Raw genomic sequence first — 14,099 nt, 5'->3', positions numbered from 1 at the left:
TCTTCTTTTTATTAATCTTTGTTTCAAGGGATGGCTCACTGTGAAGGGGATAGAACAAAGATATATTCGGAAACATCTTTTGCAAACACAAAAGACATCAACAAAAATAAGATAAAATAAATGTAGGAAAGGTGGACTGCAGCACATCCCATAGAGCTGGGCATATACTCTTATCATTTACTAAAGGACAGAAATTTTATAACACCTCTCAACTGGTCTCTTGGGATCTATGACAAAAGCTAACTGCTCCTGAGTCGGGAAGAACATTCTGTCAGGAAAGGCATGAAGAGCAAAGCTCTACCCTTCTTTTGAGAGAGTAACTTTGAAACTCTACCTTCTCTTCCTTAGACTTCCAGTAAGGGTGGGAGGAATTTTTTCTCCCCTTCACCCCAGTGGCAATGGTGGTCCACAGAGCAGCAAGACCATGTGCTTGCCTCAAGGGAGCCTGAGTTCCCGGCTGCCTTTTTCCTTTCCTTTTTCCTGTGTTTCTTCCCCCTGAGCATAGGCTTCTGACCAGCAACCAATGATTCTGAGAGATGTATGTTCCCAGCCTCGGTGACAAAGTGGTAAATTTGAATTTCTGGACTTCTGATTCAGTGATGGCTGTCAGTGGGAGGAGATTCTCATAACAGCATGGCTCTCTGAGGAGAAGAGCACCCCTGTCAAGTGGATGCCACTAGTGAAAGGATTAAGTGAGTCCAAGTCATGATTTGACTGACTAGGAGATCTATCTGGAACTTATGAGCTTTTCAAACAACAAAGGTCTGAAGTGAGAAGGAAATATCTGTTCATCAATTCCACAAAGTGCCTTTACCTTTTAGGGACATAATCATTATGAGCGGCTATTGATTTATATTTTATGTATATATTGATATGTGTTCATGAGATCTTTGTGTATTGAGTAGTTTTTTTGTGATGGAGGAAATAGCTATTGTATACTTGATATTTATTTTGTACATATCAGCTAGGTGGCACAGTGAACACTGGGCCTGGAGTCAGGAAGACCTGAGTTGATATCTGGCCTCAAATACTTACTAGCTATGTGACCCTAGGTAAGCCACTTAATCTCTGTTTGCCTCAGTTTCCTCATCTATAAAATGGGGATCATAGTAGCACCTATGTCTTAAGGTTATTATGAGGATCAGATAAAGCACTTAGCATAGTGCCTGGCACATTGTAAGCTCTGTAAAAATCTTAGTTATTATTATTAATTATTATTATTACATTAAGTACTTTTTTTTAAAGCAAGGACCCACATTAATCCTTCCTAGGGAAATTCTACACTGAAATCCTAAAGCTTTGCATGAGATATTTTCCTCAGAGTTCTATTTGGGGGTAGTATATAATGATCTAGAGAGAGTTTAATTTGGGGTAAGGCCATCCCAGGGTTGATTTCAGACTTCATGTGAGTACAGAGCTAAGAGCCTCTTGTGGGAATGGGCCCACAATGGGTCACTTAAGGTTTGTTTGTTTGTTTTTTTTTTATTTAAGAACATAAGTTTAAAAACAGACAGAGAAATATAAAGGGGACTAAGCTTGTTTCTTGAGATTCAGAGCTTTGCTAACTCTGATGGTGAAGAAAACAAAGCCATCACATTTTCTGGGTAACAATACCCACTTTGGCAGCTTCTATGCTACAGATTCTTCCCAGCTCCCACCTGCTCCATCTGGAATCCCACTCAATGCCTCCTATATTCTTGCTCCCAAGGGGCTTTAGCTTCTGGGCCCTAGGTGCTGTGTAGAACTAAAGCCTTGGATCAGGCTTCATGTCCACACAACTTCTTGAGCTCAGCTACTTAGCTCTGGCCCATGAAAGGAAACACTTTGTTTCGCTCTCTGTGCCCCAGCTTCAGTTTCCTGCATTGAGAGGACTTTTATACAAGTAATGAAAACTGATGGGTAGGTACTCCCCAAATAATATGGTCAAAGGACACGAACAGACAGTTCTCAAAGAAAGAAATCTAAGGTATAAACAGCCATATTAAAAAAAATGCTTCAAATCACTAATAATTAGAGAAAAGCAAATTAAAGCAACTCTGATTAGATTAACTCTGATTAGAAAAGATGACTGAAAAAGGACATGACCAAATTTGGAGTGGCTGGAGGAAAACAGTCAAATTAACACACTGTTGGTGGAACTGTGAAGAATTGGTCCAGCCATTCTGGAAAGAAATACCTCCAAAGTCACTAACCCAAAGAGATTAAATTAAGAGGAAAAGTACAGTTGTACAAAAATTTTACAGAAGGTCTTTTTGAATGGCAAAAAATCTGGAAACTAAGAGTGGATACGCAACAATTGGGAAATGGCTGAACAAACTATTTTGTGTAAATTTAATGGAATACTATTGTGCTGCAAGAAATGATGAAGGGCATGGTTCCAGAGAAACCTGTGAAGACTTGTATGAATTGACACAGAGTGAAGTGACCAACAGGAGACCAATTTATACAATGACAACAACATTATAAAGACAAACAACTTTGAAAGATATAAGAAATCTGACTAATTCAGTGACCAACCTCCATTTCGGAAAACCAATAAGGAGTATGACATCCTGACAGACAAGTGATAGATTCAAGATGCATAATGATATACATTTTTGGAGCAGGACAATGTTGGAATTCATTTTGCTTGATTGGGCAAGAGTTTTATTTATCTTCTCTTCCCTCTGGCACACAGTAAGTACTTGAATATTCTCTCTCTATCTATTCATCCATCCATCTATCTATCTATATTAATAAGGAATAGGGATGAGAGAGGAGATAAAATTCTAATTATTAATTTTTTAAAAATTAAATTTTAATATTAAAAGAATACTAAATTGATGGCAAGGGCAACCTGTAGCTATCTGTCCTCTGCTATATTCACAGGGTATCGAGGTGGTATAGTGGATAGAGTGTCAGTCCTGGAGTCAGCAAGACTTATCTTCCCGAGTTCAAATTTGGTATAAGACACTTACTAGCTATGTGACCCTGGGCAAGTCCCTAAACCTAGTTTGCCTCAGTTTCCTTATCTGTAAAATGAGCTGGAGAAGGAGATGCAAACCACTCCAGTATCTTTGCCAACAAAACCCCAAATGGGGTCCCAAAGAGTCAGACCTGCCTGAAACGACTCAACAACAACAATAACAACAAATATTCACAAAGCTGGTAGATACTTTGACACATGTGTGCTGGGAGTAGTTTAATTGGGAAGGCCCATTTTCAGATCTATTGTCTACTTCCACTGAAGGTCCTTCATCCTCCTACAGCAGGGGGTCTTAATCTGGGGTCTGTGAACTTGTTATTTCAATATTTTGATTATTATTTCAATATAATTGGTTTCCTTTGTAATTTTCAGGATTTTATTTTATTCCTTTAAAAATATTATTCAGAAGAGTGGTCCATAGGCTTTACTAGACTTAAAAAAGATTAAGAATCTCTGTTGGAGAGAGAGGACCTTGGTAAAGTCTTAGAAGTGACTTAGCAGTTGTATCCAACTTCAAGGATATGAAGCCAATATAGATTCTTGTTTGGGTTCTGAATCCCATTTCTCAATATCCTTGCCCTCATTTTCAGATTGCCTGCTTGAATTTCAGGCCCTTATTTTCTTTGACCTTTAAAACCCACTTAATCCATCCTGCTTGATTATCAGGCTCTGCCTCTACTGCTCACCCTCACTCTCACTACTCACTATGCCCTAACTCCAGCTTCCTTACCTGGGTTTCATCCACTGCCTGCCTCTGACTTTCAGGGCCTACATTCATCCCCACATTGGACTGATCAAATAGTTCTGACCTTTGGAATAGCCTCAGCCACCAGCTTCCTTGTCCTTCCCCAGAATTGACCAGTTCTTTGCCCTTGTTCTGGCCTTGGTTCTGCCCTCTTCCACACCTGATGTTTCTGCAAGCTGGTGTCCTTCCAGTCTTAGCACTGATCTGCCTTTTTCTGGGCTATTCTCAAAACATGCCTCAAGTTTGATTTTAGTCATCCATTTTTCCCACTTGTGATCTTTTTCTGAATTAGAACTGCCAGGAAATTAACTTGTTTAAGCAGACCAACTGAAAAGGTCTCTGAAGAACAATAACAACATGGAATTTTAAATGAAACAATTTCTAAAACAGCAATTTTGAGAAAACTATGTTCAGATTTGTCCTCTGTCTGGCTAGTGAATCATCACTTTTAATCACAACAGTTTTTCACCAAGAGGAAGAACAGGGTGGTGGAGAAAAAGCATAGGACTTGAAGTCAGAAGACCTGGATTTGAGAACTAGCTCTATCACTTATTTCCTGTGAAATCTTCAACAAGTCACATTGATGAAGAACCTCATTTTGAACATCTGTAAAATGGGGATGCTGCAGCTAGGTGGCACAGCAAATAGAGCTCTGACCTTGGAGTCAGGAGGACCTGAATTCAAATTCAGCCTCAGACACTTAACACCTACTAGCTGTGTGACCCTGGGCAAGTCACTTAATCCTGATTGCCTCACCAAAAACCAAAAAAAAAAAAAAAATAGGGATGCTAATATTTCACATCTACCTCAACAGGACTTCTTCAGAGACTAAATAAGTCTATGCATGTTAAAGTCCTTTGTCAGGCATAGGGCCACATAAATGTAAGTTGTTTTTAGCCAACTGATGCTGTGGGACATCAGCTCTGGACACTAAAAAAGGCAGCTTGAACTTGGAAAACGCTCATCGATGAGTGCTTATTCATTATTTTTAGCCAAAACAATACTCACTTTAAAAATTTCTGCAACAGATAAACAGAGTTCAGAGTTTATTCGATGTCAAATCATAGGGTCAAAGATTTGGAACTGGAAGAGACCACTGAGGTCACTGAGTCCCCTGCCCTCATTTTGTAGTGGAGGAAACTGAGGCCCAGTGAAAGTAGGGAGTTAGAGCTGAAAGGAAGGGAAGCATTCTAGTCCCACTTCCTCATTTTGAAGAAGAAGAAACTGAGGACCAGATTGATTAAATATTCTCAGATCATGGATTTAGAGCTGGGAGTGACTTTGGAAACCATCTAATCATACCCTCTCATTTTTCAGAGAAGGAGACTGGAGCCAAGAAAGAGAGGTAAAGTTACTTGTCCAAAATTGCAACTGTGCACAGATAAGTGACAGAGAAGGGATTCAAACCCAGCTTTTCCAACTCAAAAATAAATAAATAAATGAAGGTTTTTCCCAGTGTATCTCCACAATGGACATCCCTTTATGGTGCCAAACAAATTACACATCAGTTTCTAGCCACATTCAAGAAAGCATTTAAAAGTAATTAAATGCCACATCAAAGTAATGACCTGGACTCAATCTGACCCCACTAGTGCTTTCAGGTTGGCAGATGTCTTGTGAAGCAAGACCAGAACACCTGTGCAGAGGTCACAAGAGGGACCTAGTGGACTCAGCCCCACTGGAGCCCTCAGTCATTCTCTGAATATGATAGCTGCAGGGAGTTATATAAACAGGCTGAGGGCCAGGACATTCAGTTCCTTTGGGAGACCGGCCCAGCATTTGACTGAAATAAAGAACGTGGGTTGTTTACTGCACTTGCTTAGAGCTCTGTGCTAATGAGGCCAAAATCATGGCTTCTATCCCCCTTTGGGCCAGTTAGCCTCACTCCATTCTGTGACCAGGGACCCTTTGGCCAGGCCAGCTGTTCTCACAAGTGAATGCTGCCAGTCACATGGGAGGTGGAGTAAGTATGAATGGAAATGGGTCAACTCAAACCTATCCTTGCTTCTGGGAAAAACAAGAACAACAATCCAAAATGTACAGAAGTCAGGCTGGGAAAGAGGCGGCTGATTAATGTCATCTCTGGATAAGAAGTTCCATAAGTAGTAGCAGCTGTTGATTTCCCCAGCTCCTTGTCTTAAAACTGTGTAGACACATAGAATCGAACCCTGGATATGAGAGAACCCACCCCCTAGTCAGATATTGTAGGAAGAAGTATATGGTTGGGAGCATTGAGAAAGCCCATTTGGGTGGTCTCACCTTAACCAGTAGCCAACTGTCACTCATTTAACATTCTACCCTAACAGACTGGCCAGACACAAGTTGTCTAGGAAAAGTTTCGTGCCTTATGCCTTCTCTAGCAAGAGCTCCTAAAAGTTGGTGCCAAATTGGGCTTTGTCCACACTGGGAAACACAGTTTCTTGGACTTCACTTGAGGCCAGACTTGGCCCACTCTAGAGGAATGTTCTCTATCCATAAAGCTATTTCCATGGTGTCTGGGGTTTCCAACAGCTCAGGCCCAAAATGAAATTATAGGAGTTCAAGGCCACCTGATTCTTCAGTTGGATGTACTAAGGGAAAGGAAAGATACTTTGTCCACAGACTGAAAAATCTAAGAGATCAGGAGTAATTAAGAGGGAAGGTCAGTCTGAATGAGCAAGAAGTTGAAATCACAGACTATCTTTAAAGAAATGAAGTTTTACTACCTTGAAATATGTACTGTAAACTCCAACCCGGCTAACAAAGTACAGGTCCTATGAAGGAAATCTTTATTCATGAATAGACTACTCCATAATTAAAATATGTAGGAAATTGATTATTGTAGACTTGGGAGAAGGCAATAGTATGTCAAGCTAATGTATATGCTGTAAGAAGAAAATTGTAATTCTAGTTAAAAAGATATGTAGTCTTATGAATCCAATTTTCAAGGGCAAGTAGTACAGTAGAAGCAACTATTCAGTACCTAGAGATTAGAAAGTGATTGACAACAGTGGCTGAAAGCAAATAAAAGTATCCATTCTCCACTGGCCCTAGGGTATATTTGAAAGGTTGACCAATGAAAAAGGAAAGAGCTAGGAGTAGGCCACTGGGCAACATGAAAGAGAAAGTAAGTCCAAGAGAAAAGTCCTCCACTGGGAGGAGCATGGGTGGCCCAGGCTCATGTAAGGGGATGACAGAGGCCTATCCTCACAGCCCTGGGCCACAGGGTCTAACACCTGTTTTAGGCACTGGGGGAAATGAAGATCTCAAGAGCCAACTAGTAGCACTGTTACAAGGAATAAAGAAGACAGAGATAAGATAATAAAAATAAATTTTCAGGTTGCTAGAACTGTCTATTTCCAAAGCAATGATAAAGGAAGCATGAGTCCTAAAGTCCAAGGAAGAGAAAACTTGAAGGCCCAATAGAGAAGTTTCATTCTTGTTAGGTAGCCAAGCACTTCCCAGTTTTATGGCCAGCAGGTCCAGGGTGAGATATCCTGTGCAGCAATTGAACCAGGAGAACCTCAGGAGAAAGTTACCTACCCCAGGTCCTAGGTACCCATGCACATACCTGAGGGACAAGCAACTCATTTCCACCAGATAAGGCAACTCACAACCTGTAGTTGAAATTCCTATAAGAACTAGAGCTAAACTAACAAGAACAAGAAGTGGAAGGAAGTCAGAAAGGTAGGAAAAGGGAGGTAGCACATTACAGTAGAGAGAGCATTAAATTCAGAATAAGAAGACCTGAATTCTAATCCAAATAATGCCACTTCCTGTTTGTGTGACTTTGGGCAAGTTGAATCTCTCTCCGAGTAATCCTCAGTTTTCTGAGGGATTGGGTCCCTCCGATAAGCTAATGAACCAAGAAACAATAAGGTCTAGGACTTGGATCGTGGGATCAAAGACATGGAGCTGGAAAGGATTTTATAGGTCACTTACTCCAACTCCCTCAGTTTCCAGTGAGGTTAAGATCATACAGGCAGCAAGTAGCAGAGCTGGTTTTTGAACCTAGGTCCTGTGACTTCAAAGTCACCATCTAGTCCATCATACCCAGCTGCTTGGGACTAGTATGAAGTGGTAAAAAGATTTGTAATTTGTAAAATTTACCCTTTTAAATCTGTCATTTTACACACACACACACACACACACACACACACACACACACACACACCCTTGCATGTCTCCTAAAGCTTTGTAGCTTTTAAACACCTAAAAACTTCTTTTTGTAGGAAGCAGAAAATCTGTGGTTGGTGGGGACAAGAGGAACGTGTAATCTTACCCTGAAAGGAATGAAGAGACCAGGAAAATAAGGGGAAGAGTTAGCAGAAGTGTCCATTAGAAGGTACCAGTGGGCCAGCTCCTAGGCCTGGGCTAAAGAAGAAAAGAGGCCCGAGAGGTATAGAGGTCCTGGGTGTGACTCCCACTACTGGCCTGGTGCACTAAAGAATATCAATTTATGAAAATGTCACTTACTTTTGAAGCCCTAAGAAATTTTTTCTCCTCTGTAGAGTAAGTATTTTCTAGTAATCTTGGCACACTATTAAAGCATCAAATTCTTTCTGCATAAATAATGTAAAGGTTAATGCTAGCCCAGCCAATTATCTCCAATTCTGAACTCCTGAACTCCTGAACTCCTGAACTGTTCATTGTTTCTGAACTGTTTCTATTGCAAATACAGGAAAGCTACGCAAAGACCACATTAGAAAAAAACACAATAGAGGCTACACTATTTCTAATAGAATGTAAGTTTTCTGAGGGTAGGAATGCTATCTTTTTTTCCCCTATCTTCAGTGCCTAGCACAAGGCTTTGGGCACAATGAACAGTATGTGTGTGTGTGTGTGTGTGTGTGTGTGTGTGTGTGTGTGTGTCTTTTTAACTTTTAAATTCTAGAACAATAGTGAATTTAGTTGTGAAGCTCCTTAACCCCTTGGAAGGAAGTAAAAAACTTGGAGCTAAAAATAGTAATGGTATTTTACCCAGCAAATAAACATTTCCCAAAGCATGAGGAAGAATTAGTTGAATACTTACAAATAGGACCCAGCTCTAATAGATTGTCAAATGAACAGCAAGAAGTGGTTCCAAGTGTAGCAACCATCTAAGAAGGAAAAACAAAAAGCATAAAACTTGGAAATCACTTTTCCCCCCTTCCTTAAGGAACTTTTTAAAAAGATCATTATTGTTTCCAATCTAATACAACTCAAAAAGCATTTATTAAGCATCTACTGTGTGCCTGGAACTAAAGACAGCTCAACAAAACAAGATCAGACTCTGGACTGAAGGAATTTAAATAGGGTGAGGGGTGGGGAAGAGAAACAGATAAGACCACAAATAGATAAGCATAAAAGGGGGGGGGGGGAAGGATCATATTAACAGAGAAGGCCTGGCAGATTATTATAGTTACTTCTTGAATGTAGTTTAATTGCATAGAAACTTCACTAATTCTTTTTAGCCCACCAGAAACTTCATTTCACACACTGTAGCTTGCATTTACCACAAGACCTAAAAGGATAAAGGCATCTCGTGAGGCCATCACCTAGCTTTCAAATGGCTTCTCACGGTGCTTCTTCCATAGCATTACAAAGCCTACTCCTAAGAAAGGATGACTAGCTTACCACTGGCAATGCTATTGGGAATGTTTCTTGAATCTTACTAATCACCCTGAAGCATAGTACAGCACCTCTTTGGTTATTCCCTTAACTTGCACTCCAAATACCATGGTGGGATTTGAGAGGGTAGATGCTGTCCTTGAGTCCTAGGGGTACTCTTTGGAGTCTTTTGAGAAACTAGTGAAACAACCTCCTATCTGACCATCTGACTGTGTGCCTCCCATCTCATACTACACTTGTCTGTAGTCTTATTTCCAACCTCCTTTGGAAAGAGGAGTAGAGCCTTTCCCTCATTGATGAACATTCTTATATACCCTATACATTGCAGTGATTCTGACATTCTCTAACCCTATCACCTAATTCCTTATTTCCATCTGCCTCAACTCTCCTACCCTAGAGGTCCAACCAAACACCACCCACCCCTTCCACTTTGCCCTCTGGAATGCCTGTTCCATAGGCAACAAACTTCCCATCATCCTAAATCTTTTCCCTCCCATTCCTTCAATCTATTATCTATTACTGAAACTTCCCTGATATCACAGCCTTCCTGACCATCCTTTCCAGTACTGGTTATGTTTTTATTCCCTTTGGCTCACTAGTTGAGCAGGGGAGTTAGAAAACTCCTTGCTCCCCATTGCCAATTCAAGGTTCTCTCCCTCCCCCTGTCATTCAGTAACCTCTCCCCCTTTAAAGTTTATGCTATTTATATTTACCACCCAAAAAAATCTTGGTAGCTGATGTCTATAGACCTTGAGGTCACTCCCCTTCCTTCCTCAATGCATTTATATATGGCTCACAATTTTTCTCTCCTACTCAACTTTTGCCTTCATACTAAGGGACTTCAACATATGTATTAACTGTCCCTCAAACACCCTAACCACTCTGTTCTTGAACCCTCTCACTTCCCATGACCTACTCCTCTACCCATCTCAGTCACACACAAAGATGGTCATTCCCTTGATTTTGCCATCACCCACCAATGTACCACTTCTGTGTTTAAGAATTCCAAAATACCCTTATCCAGCCATAATCTATTGGTTTTTCACTTCTCCCTCTGCCTTCCCTTCCAAAACCCTAGTATTCATTTGCACCATGACCTCCAATCTGACCCCTTAATTCTCTCCCAGATCACCTCCCCTCCTAACCACTCTACTCTTTTCCCCATCTTGACCCCTTGGAGAACCAATTCAACTCTACATTGTCCTCCTTTCTTTAATCCCTAGACCCTCTGTCATCTTGATGATTACACTCTGTTAAACCTCAGCTTTGGATCACTCCCACTATCACACATCACCTTCATCCCTACACATGTGCTGCTGAATGAGGGTGAAGAAAATCATGCAGTCATTCTAAATCTATTTTATTTAGTCCAAATTTATGTTTTGCAGCTTCAACAGGGCCTTTACTGCTGCTAGGCAATTCTATAAAACTTCCCTATTTACTCATTCTCTACAAAGGCTCTTCCAAATCTTTTCATCCCCCTTCAAACTTCTCATGCTTCTCTTTTCCCCTACCCTCTCAGCTAAAAACTTGCTTTATACTTTATAGAAAAAAATTGATGTCATTTGCTATGAACTTCTTCTCCCTTCTCCTCATATCATTCATATTCCTTCTACCACTATCTCCTCCTTCAGCTCTGTCTCATATGATAAGGTGGCCTTTTACTCCTTACCAAGGCTAACTAACCCCCTCTATGGGCTCTTCCAATAGATTGCCTTTTATCCTCCCTGTTCCATCACTTATTTTCAATCTCTCTCTGTCTAGTGGTTCATTCTCTACTGCCTACAAACATGTCCATGTCCCCTTAAATCCTTGCTAATTATTGTCCTATATCTCTTTTGCCCTTTTGTGACTAAACTGCTTGAAAGGCCATCTACAATAGGTGCCTCCACTTTCTCTCCTCTCACTTTATACTTAACTTCTTACAATATGACTTCAGACGTTATTGCTGCACTAAGATGCTGTCTCCAAAGTTACAAATGATCTCTCAGTTGCCAAATCCAATAGCCTTTTCTCAATCCTCATTCTTGATCTCTATATCTTTGAATAACTATATTTCAATATAATTGGCCTCCTTTGTAATCCTGTGTATTTTATAAATTTGAAACATTATTCTGAGGGGTCCCCAAGTTGCACCAGACAGCCGGAGGGGTCCACGACACTAAAACATGTTAAGAATCCTTACCCTACACCCTTTTTCAAAAGGATTAACTTTTAGCAAGCCCCAATTTAAAACTCAACATTGCACCACAGTACCCCCTAGTGGTCATTTATCAACAACCCCAATTTCAGTTTTTGCAACCTGAGAGGCAAGGGGACAGCTCAATTAACCCAGATCCAAATTTCATCTAAGAAGCTGCCTATGTAACAAAATGGATTTACTTTGTTTCAACACATTTTAAAATATCTTTTCTAGGAGAGTCTGAGCCACAAAGCTGCTTGTCCTAATTCCCAGAAACCACTTTAAAGCCACGACACCTGCTCTCCTGGGGCTCTGATTACCCTGCCTCAGCACCACACAATGAATTTAACCTAATTTACAACCCATATTACAGAAGCATAATCACATTTGGGCAGGGGTGGGGAGGAGAGAGAAGTTGCATATCGGAAATGGATCTGACAGCTAAAAACAGCCCAAAGGCTTTCTTCTGAGAGAATGGATTTCAAGCCAACTTTACCCCCAGGCCTGTCCCTGGCCCTGCCTCAAAGTCTCCTCCCTGTCGGCTCTCCATCTCCTGTCTCCCAGGCCAAAGGAAAGAAAGCAGTTTTGATAAGTAAATGCCTTGCAGGGTTGGGTTTTTTTTTCCTTCCACTTAAGTATTAGAAAGCTCAAACTCTGTCAACTGCCTCAATGTAGATAAGCCTGAAAGGTAACAAAAGGAAAACCGGGCAAATAACTTTGGAGTGGAGCCCTCAGAGCCAGATCTGGAGTTCTGGGTCACTTTCTGTCAACTCCTATGCTTGGGAAGTGAGGCTATGCTTTAGAGAGTTCTGGTGACTCAACAAATCTTGGTTAATGAGCTTAGAAACTACCCTTTTATGAAACATAAGCCTGTCACCTGGCTGTGACGTCTGTCCTCTTGGTGCTACCTTACACTGGTAAAAACTTTCTAGTTCGTCCTCCGGTGAAGAGATTTTTTTGTTTTTTAAATGATTTCTTTGGCTTCCTCCAAGGTTCATCTTTATTCATCAATGATTAGAGTAACAGAGGTGGGGAACCTGCAGTCAAGTTTTCTTGGCAAAGATAATGGAATGGTTTGCCATTTCCTTCTCAGGCTCATTTTACAGATGAGGAAACTAAGGCAAACAGGGTTAAATGACTTGCCCAGGGTCCCACAACTACTAAGTATCTGAAGCCAGATTTAAACTCAGGAAGATGAATCTTCCTGACTTCAGGCCCAGCACTCTTTGCACTATGGAGCCACCTAGATGGCCTTATTAAGGCTTACTACGTGCCTAGTACTGTGCTAGGCATTAGGGAAGCAAAAATGAAAACAAAAAAAATTAAAATTAAAACGATCCATGTCCTCAAAAAACTTACATTCTATTGGAAGGGGGGTTATTTATGAATGTCTCTGTGAAGGACTCTGAAATCTGAAGCAGAGCAGTAGAATTGTGGGTCCTTTTGGTCCCCATATCCAAGCTGTGGTCTACCCTTTCATTTTAAAGATAAATGATAAGAATCATTAGATCTAAAGCTTCCCTTTAGCCTACATATTTAATGTATACAAACACAAGGCCTTAACCTGAATTAGATCAAACTGAACAGATGCTTCATTTCAAAGCTACAGAAACAAAAAGGATGAAAACAAAATGAAGACCCTCTTTGTAACCCTGCCATTGAATCTAAAGCATAAAGTTTGATCTTTCCTTTGTACATCCAGAATTAGAAGGGTATTATTAAAATTTGTACATGATAGGGTCCGATAGTGTGGAAACAGGACCAGCTGTGAGTTAGGAAATCCTGACTTCAAGCTTTATCTCTGACCCACACTGTGTGACCATGGGCATATCACTTAACCTCTAGATGGCCCCTGGCAACTCTGCAGCTATAAGACGCAGAAACGCTGCTGATCTGCACCAAGAGAAGGAGGTTCCACACTGGGAAGTTCCCCACACCAGTGAAATTACATATGTAGACCAATTTAAAAAAAAATAAAACTTTACTTTATATATATCATACTTGAGTAGCATGGAATCAACTCCACTTTCAAATACTGCTGTAAGAAAAGCTACACAGCAGTCTCCTGATTCATCTCCTTACTTACAAAATCTTTGTGTCTAGTGCCTTACAGTGTCTCTCCTCTGTTCCATCCAGAACACTGCATCCAGATTAGTCTTCCTCAGGCGACTTTGGTCATGTCACTAACTTAAAATTTTCAATGATTCACTAGTACTTACAGAATGAAATCCAAATTTTTTACGCTGTCAATCAGGGTCCTCCTTTATAGGGCATCAAACTATCTTTCTAACCTATTCTCCCACTGCTTCCAAACGTCAGCCTTCTGTGCAGCCCAACTAATCTGCTCTTGTTTTCTGAACACACCCTGCTTATTCTCACTTGTCAGTTTTTGCTTATATGCATTCCTGGAATCATCATCCCTTACCCTGATTATCTAGATGCTACCCTTCAACATTAATTCAAGTTCTGTCTCTGCCTCTTTCTCTGAACACCCAAGACCTCATTGCTGTGCTCTCTCTCTGTCTCTTTGTCTCTGTCTCTGTTTCTCTCTCTCTCTCTCTCTGTCTCTCTCTCCTCAATACCTGTTTTTCCTTCCCTATCTCTTCTTCCTTCTCCTT

At 40.7% G+C, this 14,099-nt stretch overlaps 1 protein-coding gene across 1 annotated transcript in view; it reads right to left on the bottom strand.

Annotated features, from left to right (window-relative positions):
- Window positions 1–14,099, bottom strand: part of DDC (dopa decarboxylase) — an 85,176-nt gene that overhangs the window by 50,459 nt on the left and 20,618 nt on the right. Inside the window, exon 6 of the mRNA XM_027837093.1 lies at window positions 8,722–8,788. Within this exon, the coding sequence (XP_027692894.1) occupies window positions 8,722–8,788 (67 nt within the window). The remainder of the gene's footprint in view (window positions 1–8,721; window positions 8,789–14,099) is intronic.

This window comes from Vombatus ursinus, unplaced genomic scaffold (assembly GCF_900497805.2).
Source record: "Vombatus ursinus unplaced genomic scaffold, bare-nosed wombat genome assembly UNPS02014820.1, whole genome shotgun sequence".
Lineage (NCBI taxonomy): Eukaryota > Metazoa > Chordata > Mammalia > Diprotodontia > Vombatidae > Vombatus > Vombatus ursinus.
This window is presented reverse-complemented; position numbering and strand designations above follow the sequence as displayed.